General features: G+C 41.9%; 1 protein-coding gene across 1 annotated transcript; it reads right to left on the bottom strand.

Moving 5' to 3' along the window:
• Positions 1-216: 216 nt before the first annotated feature.
• st8sia6 (ST8 alpha-N-acetyl-neuraminide alpha-2,8-sialyltransferase 6) lies at positions 217-7917 on the bottom strand. Its single transcript, XM_080510870.1, has 7 exons — positions 7735-7917; positions 6023-6094; positions 5850-5924; positions 4632-4776; positions 2185-2297; positions 1990-2082; positions 217-1891 (listed from the first exon to the last, which is right to left on the bottom strand). The coding sequence occupies exons 1-7, from the start codon at positions 7833-7835 to the stop codon at positions 1381-1383; spliced, it is 1110 nt and encodes a 369-aa protein (XP_080366996.1). The 5' UTR covers positions 7836-7917; the 3' UTR covers positions 217-1380.
• Positions 7918-8202: the final 285 nt, after the last annotated feature.

Genomic DNA, 8202 nt, shown 5'->3' with positions numbered 1-8202 from the left:
TTTTTTTTTTCATGTCTCGCTGGACAAATGAATCAATAGGTGAAATCTTATGAAAGGTAATTTAGCAATAATATAGCATTTCGTGTGCAGATTAGAAATGATGTTGCCAGGGTTGCCAGGTCTGAGAGACACAACCAGCTAAAACAGCCACTCAAAACCAGAGTTTCAAAGATACTGAATGAAAAATCATTTACACTGCTTGTAAGGTACCTTTTTATTGCTATCAATGCAAAGTTTCTCATATTTGTTATGAAATAACAGCTTGAAAAGGACATTTCCACAAAACAATTCTTCAGATTTAGCTGTTTAAGATTAGTATTTGAACATCGCTTCTTATTTCCACATTTCTAGGCAATAAAACATCAATTAAAAACAGGGTTTCTTACAATCGCAACTACTCATTTTATTAATGAAAAACAATCAAATTTGACACAGTTACTGAAACAGTCTTAGTCTGTTCCTTTCAGGAAGAATTTAATGACAAAAAAAATCCAACCTTGTCTTGATGGTTTCTTGTAGAAATGTAGACAATACTTCTATCACAAATATCAGCCATACAAGTTACACTTCTATCTTGTGTCTAGTTATCGAGTCTAAATAAACTCTTACACGGTAAGCAACGTTTTTCCTCGTATTTACTTCTGTTTCAAGAGAAGGAAACCAACCTGTCTGACAGGTTGCATTGCTCTGCTGTTAAATCTGTGGCCATCAGAGGGCGTCATCCTTTCAAAGAAACGACTTCAGGAAATGAGGGAAAACGTTCTCCCATGGAGGTATTCAAGGACAAACTTCTTTATCTGCTTTGATTTACAACTTTGAGTCACTAAGAATCACTAAAAAGATTGATTTCACTGTTCAGAAATGGTTGCCGATTTTTTTTTTTTTACCAACAAAGAAGAGATTTTAGTTTGAAAAGGCACAATGGCTGACTTGGTGCTGATATATGAGCGCTATTGAAATACAACAGGTATTTCATGATGCTATTCATACATTTGATGAACCTGTTTTCACCCACAGTTGGTTCACAGGGGCACAACACAACATGGGAATCAGAAAACACCTTGAACTACCAGTTCACACATGATTCGCTTCAGGGCCACACGTCTTCGGATCATGGGAGGAAGTCGGAGGACCTCAGAAAAAGAAAAAAGAAAAATCCCCAGGGAGAAAAAAATCCCCACTCACGTTTGGCACTTCGGCACGGTGGTTGAAATTGGCGAACAGAAGGCACTGCGATGGAGATCCTGACGTGTCCTCAAGAAGGCACCGGGTGAACACTTTCCAGATCCCAGCTGAAAAACTCGCCGTGAATAAATAGATATACTCTAAAAGGCGTTCGCAAAATCACAGTGCGGATGTCTCGGCTGCTGAAAGGTGGCGCTAGCGAGGCACTGAGGAGTTTGTTAATGGGGACTCGTCCCTCCCTGCCTCACAGTCTCCCAGGTGGATCCTGAGGACGCCCTCGCTGTGCAGCTTCAGCAGGCGGTCGAACTCGGCTGGCATGGAGTGAAACCTCTTCCGGGGCGGCTTGTTGTCGTAGTAGTGGTTCGTCAGGGGCCGCAGGTCATGGGGGTGGACACCGAAAGGCCAGAATCCGTACAGATCCACGCTGTCGCACAGTTCCAGGGCCAGGCTGACCATCATGAAGCCGGTGCTGAGCCGGGCCTCCTTCAGGCCCTGCGAGCGCCAGTAGACGTACAGATCCTGCAGGTACCTGGGGTTGAACGCGACGGGTCGAATGGGGCTGTCGAAGTCTTCGACGGCGTAGACGGCCCGCAGACACACGGGGGTGTTGTAGCGGAAGGAGAAGGTTGGCAGGAGCAGCATGGAGTCTCCGAAGCGGCGTAGACTCTCCACGAAAGGACGACGGTGGTTGTTCAGAGCGTGAAACCTGCAACAACAACAAACAAACAAAAACCCCACTGCTGATGTGAAGAAACGAGACTGAAAGTGTATTCCTGACTGACTGATGTTCTCTCTTCGACCCACTTCTCGATGAGGATGCTCGGGTTGGCCGTCACCAGGTCCGTCTTCTTGCCCACGTCTTTCTCCAGTTTGCTTTCCAGAGGCGGGAGGTTGCACCTGAATGAGCAGAGAAGTGCAACCACCAATTCCCCGCGTCAACTTCCCACGGACAGTCGAAGAATTCCGCTGATCGCCCTCCGCAGCCGCTTAGTCTCTCACCTGATCACAAACTGAGCCGAATCGATTTGTTGTCCACATCTGCTATTGATCAGGATCCCGCCGTTCCCCACCACGGAGCAAGTGTCCCATTTCTTGTTGGAGAAAGGATGCTCCTGGAATCAATAACAACATTTTTACATCAAATCTCCTGAGCTTCAAATTGTGACCATGTGACGATGACACACAATTCTTCTTTTAATCAGATGATTCTTATCGTCAAGCTTTTTTATTTTCTTTAATCATTGGAGGAACTCAAAATCCATACTCAGGACAGTATGACGCTACATTTTACTGGTGTCCTCGACATCAAATATGAACTACCCTTCCAAATCCAAAACTTCATGCTTCACATTTAACAACCCTTTGAGTCAAACCTCATTCTCCTGCTGTTTCATGTGCATTTAAAGGCACAAACTCACAGAAAGCAAACCAACAGATCTTTATTAGATGTAAAAATGCTAAATGATTACAACAATTCGTGAGACACAAAATGAAAATAAATCCAGAGACCTCAGTCTGGGTAAGGAACATTTTGACCAAATACATATCAGTCACACCACAGGGGTTATGCATTCATTCATTTATTTGATGTTTATCGAACCACATCAATCAGCAACAACAGAGTCTTGTTCACACTGATAAGCTGGCTTTGACAGGCGAACATGACGGGCCAAAGAAAAATACAAAGTTTAGATGATCAACACGTTCATTTCTCAGAATTGGTACGAATGTTAAGTTAACACTGGAGGGCTGAGTTGTTTTTTTTAGAAAAAATAAATAAATACATTTTGAAATGAAAACTTTTCTTTTTTTTTAAAGTCCTTTTTTATAGACTTCTGTTTCTAACAAACGTAATAAATGAAAAATCACTCGAAATCCTTATTTAAAGCTCGTGTGTTTTTGAGCGTTCAAACCCAGTCCTTGCTTCAACTGGCTTGTTGTGGGAAACGAGTCATGTTTGATACGTAATTATATTTAGAATACGTTTAAAGATGCTTGCATGTTCAGACAAGCTCTTTTGGGAAAATATCAAACGAGCTGCATTCCTGTCCAGACGTGTGCCACCGTACGTCACAGACGCCTTCAAACTGGCTCCTCAGATGACAAACACTGAACGGCAAGTCGGCAAATAATTGAGAGATGCAGCAACAAGCCACCAATAAAAATTACAATCAAGTGTAATTAAAAGAAATGATTTTAAAAGAAGTGGAGGGTAAACAGCTAACAACAGAACCTATCAGTGAAGTTGTAGTTTTTATGAGCTGGTAATATATGGTGCCAAATCTTTATTGAGAAGAATGAATACACACAAAAAGATGACAAATACTTGATGTAACTTGTACGTGAATGCACAAATATATTTATCACTGCACACTGAAATAGACGTGATGGTTTAAAGTTTCACTGTCAGGGTCCGAGGACAACCCAACGGCCGACTCGCACAACGAACTGGTGTTTGCAGGTTTTATTAAACAATCAAGGCAGACAACATTATGTTCTGCGTTTAATGAGGCAGCAGAAGTCGGTACACGGCAAGTGACAGACGGAGGATTACGCAACAAAACAGGAAGTGAACACAGAGTAAGACGGAGACTTGCTGAACACAGACAGACAGACAGACAGACCCTCACATTCATAAGTTCCATCAGAAACACATGTTCATTGTACATTTTGCCTTGAATTCTTTGAAATCCTCACACATTTGCGTGAGGATTTCTCCGTGCACTTTTGAAACTCTTCAGTTCGAATTGGATGAATTTTTTTTGTGACGTGATTAGATGTTATTTTCGGCCAATTACGAATTTGATCACAGAACTCTCTATTTAGACAACGTTTTGACAGAAGGAGTATCAGACATTGAAGTGTTTTTCAGCAGGTGTTACATCTGCAAGCTGATTCACTTGCTTTTGGTTGACAAGCACTTTGAACTCTCTGAAGTTTGCCTCCATCCTGCTGATCAACATCTGTCAGTGTCGCCTTATCAGTGTGGCAATGACTTGGTCACAACTGTAAAGTTTCGTGCATGGGGGGGGGTGTAGCTCAGATGCAGTAGAGTAAACACATCGCAGGACTACCCTGGGTACAGTCTCTCACGTGATTTCTCCCTTGTCAGGTGGTGTTCGGGTCTGCACCACAAACATGAAGTGTTTTTAATCTCTTTCTCACCATCCAGGAGGTTCTCCAGAACTCTCCAGAACTCTCAGGACTAATATATCCGGTCTGCCGATATCGCAAACAGAGTGATTTTAAAAAGAGATCTGTGGTGTTTCACTCTGTTTCCTCACTCAGCGTTTCTGAGCAGCAGTGTGGTTCCGGTCCGGACGTCTCCACCCTACCTTGTCGTGACCCCTTTACTAAAATAAACCACGATCGTAGTTCTCTCGCCACGATCGTGGCTCTTCTTTCAAGACAAGAGAGCGAAGCTCGAGGAATGAAAGACGTCGTACCTTTGGAAAGGTGCTGAGCAGGTTCGGCGTCACTTCAATGGTCTTCTTTGCCTCCCCGTTGTAAACAATCTGTGACCCCAGCGGAGTGTTGTTCTGGGTGACGACGGCCTTTTCAGCCCCGTGGCACCTGCTGCTCAGCAGAGCGCTGGATGGAAACACAAAGACGGGTTGAATGCCGGCGCTTAACAGGACCGTGTGCTGTTTGCGTGTTACATTAAGCAAATCTTCTCAACTTCTCCGGAAAAGACGACGATCTTCAAAGGTTTTGTTGGCGTTTCCATTTGTTTTACTATAACTCAGGCGAAGTGATGACATGTTATATTTAGAGCGTGACTGCCAGTTCCTCTGCCCTACTTCTCTTTCCATGTCTATCGCTCTTCTTCTTTCACCCAATAGACAAAGCAAACAAAACCCAACTTGGATTTTATTTAAAGCCTGGGAACCTGCCACAGCTCATGGTGAGACTCGACTCACTTTGACTGCTAACTATGAGTGAGGTTTTGTTTGATCTTTTAAACACTTAAAAGAATAAACAAATAAATAAATGAAAACTTTGTGGGCTGAAACCTGGTTGACTCGGTTTTGAATTGCTGACACCATCCATGTATATTGATTTATGGGATATCTTATATAGCCAATATAATATTTAAAAAAAAAGAACCAAAAAACAGGCCACATCGACATATATCTGGTTTGAGTTTTGACTTTTGAGTTCAACTGAAAGCAAATACTGTCTTTGAGGAGGAGGTGTTTAGCGCTGCAGCCTCATAGGAGGCTTCAAATGCCAGCGGTGGGCCTCTGTGTGGGGAGTTTGTCCTTTTACCTGCCAGGATTTTATCTGGGTGCTTTTCTTGTTTCCGACAACACAAAAACTCCCTTGTTGGGTTGAATCAGAATTCTACCAAACTTTTCTGGCAACAGAGTTGTTTTTACTCCACCGACTCCTCCATTCAACACACTTTTAAAACATTTAACTCTTGAAATGAGAGCAAAACAGCTTATAAAGTTAACATGTACAGTAGGTTTGGTTTAGATTTAAAAAAAAAAAAAAGTTTATAGTTTATGAAACTGTAAGATTTTGTTACTGTTTGGACTCAACACAGATCACACCGCCGCCATTTGCAAATTAGACTGTCAACCTGGAAATAAATGTTCTACTTTAACCATTTGTTTAAAGAGTCCATTAAAAAAAAAAAAAAAAAACCTCATTGTCCTCACCTGAACTTCAGGTAATTTCCCTCCTGCTTCTTCCAGGGTTCAGCGTAACGTTTCACTACGTCGGCGACAATTTCCCTGTTTTAATAGCACATTGATCAGTGAGGTGTATAATTCACAGGATTACGTTTGATAAGGGAGTGAGGTTTGTTGTGAAGGCCGTCTTTGTTACTCACCTGCAGTTTTTACACTGCTCTGAAGACGCTGGGGCGTTTTTCTTGTGAGGAGGCTGCCGATGAGCCTCCACGCTGAGGAGACAACAGGTCACATTAATAACTGGTTGGTTAAATAAACTGTCCGCTGATAAACACACAGTTTCCTTGGTTCATTTGGGCGGATCTATCAATCCACAAGAAAAACCATGGTTTGGGTGTTCAGCACATCAGACTGGAGCTCGCACATTACTTCACTTGGTCTAAATCATTAGTAAAAGTTATTTTGTTCCATAAACCTAAACAATATCAAACCATTTTAAAACTTCAACTTCAAAAATTATAAGGAAAAGGAACTTTAGTGACGCATTACTGTTTTTGTTTTGTGTGAATTGCCTGCAAAAGTCCAAAGCACTCTTTTAACTAACTATTCAGAATATGAATTACCTTCATGATAGCAGACATTCCATTTTATTAAAAAATATTACATTTATATGACAAAATCAGTTCTGTAAATGAATCGAGACATATGTATATTTAATTTATTTCATTCATTGTAAAACAAATAAACAACAAACACAACAATTCAATACAATATAGAACAAAAGTTTATGAATGAATGGGAGCAGAACAAAATGTATTTATATTACCTTCCCCTTTATCTAAATTAATTCAAAAGCAAACAGCAAATATCAATCAATCAAAGTGACAATGAAGTGCGAGCAGTCTACGTAGCCACTCTTGTTTATATCAGAGTTATATTTATCAAAAAAAAAACTAAACACTTTGATTCTTCTCCATCATTTCTTTGTATTTCAATAATAACCTTGATTCAATAGCTTTTTTGAATCTACCATGTGTTTCAGGAACTTTTCAATCCTTGTCTAGATTTTTTCACAGCTGGACCTTTTTACTGAAATGCAACTTCGGTCGTACATTTAGTTCCTTTTAAGAATTCTGTTCCTTTTCGGCTGAAGTTATTTTCTCCTTTTGCTCATTTATTGAGAACATTGATGGGTAAAAGGTCTTTAAACACAATGTGCAGAATATTATAATCTATGTCGTGAAATTTTGTACATTCGGTACAGAAAAACACATTCAAAGGTTTAAAAGCAAAGCATTCGTGTGTTTGAAGTAATTCATTCTCTTCCATCGGCACTGTGAAAACACCAGTGTGTTTGTAGACTTTGCAGGTTGAACAGAGGGCATGAATTAATAACAAGGGTGAAAACTTTAACCATGTGTCTGCAGGCACCTCGTGTCTGTGTCTGTGGTGCCAGTTGTCTGTTCCACTTCCTTCTTTGAAGTGACTCAAAAAATAAAACATCCCACCGAGGTCTTAATATGTATGAGCTGCCGTCACACAGGTATGATGCCGCTACGCGTGTCAGTTTGAACATCCTCTCATGTTTCACTTTGTCTGACAAAAGGTTTTTATTTAAAGACTTTTTCTACTTTAGATTTATTTCACCCCCCCCAAAAAAAATAAAACCCAACTAAACTTGTAACGGCAGCATCATGAGTTAATTTGACCGTCTTACATCGTCCTCATTGAATAAACATTTTCTCAAGTTACTGATCGATATAAAACACGTCAAACAGGCTCAGGTGTGAACTCTCAGGTGTGTGTGTGTGTGTGTGTGTGTGTGTGTGTGTGTGTGTGTGTGTGTGTGTGTGTGTGTGTGTGTGTGTGTGTGTGTGTGTGTGTGTGGGTGTGGGTGTGGTGACACACTTACTGGCTGTCAGACATGTACCAGATGAGAGTGGTCAGCAGACTCCCCAGAAAGAAGATGGTGACCACCAGGGAGAAGAGCAGCTTCAGGATGTATAGCCTCATGCCTTTCTAGTCTCCTCTTGTGAACACTGACTCATTATCTGGTGTCTGCTTTCTTCTGCCCCCACCACCACCACCTCCTCCTCCACCTCCTCCTCATCCAAGAACCTCTTCCCCTGACAGGCCCTCGCACCCATTGAAGGAGTGTGAATTCTTTTGCCTCTTGCCAATCTTGTGTTTACTTGACCCAGTCTTCCTCCTCCTCCCGCTCCTCTTCCTCCCCTCTCTATGGACGTGAGTGTAAGGCCTCCCCAGACACAGCTTGTCTTCCTGTCCAGGCAAGTCTTCCCTCTGCCTTGCACCTCCACCTTTGAGCTACAGGGGCTCTGCTGAGGTGGAAGCCGCCGTCTCGCCGCTCCACATCTCGCTT

Source organism: Blennius ocellaris (genome assembly GCF_963422515.1).
Source record: "Blennius ocellaris genome assembly, chromosome: 16".
Lineage (NCBI taxonomy): Eukaryota > Metazoa > Chordata > Actinopteri > Blenniiformes > Blenniidae > Blennius > Blennius ocellaris.
The sequence above is the reverse complement of the archived record's forward strand: the minus strand, read 5'-3'. Positions and strand labels throughout refer to the sequence as shown.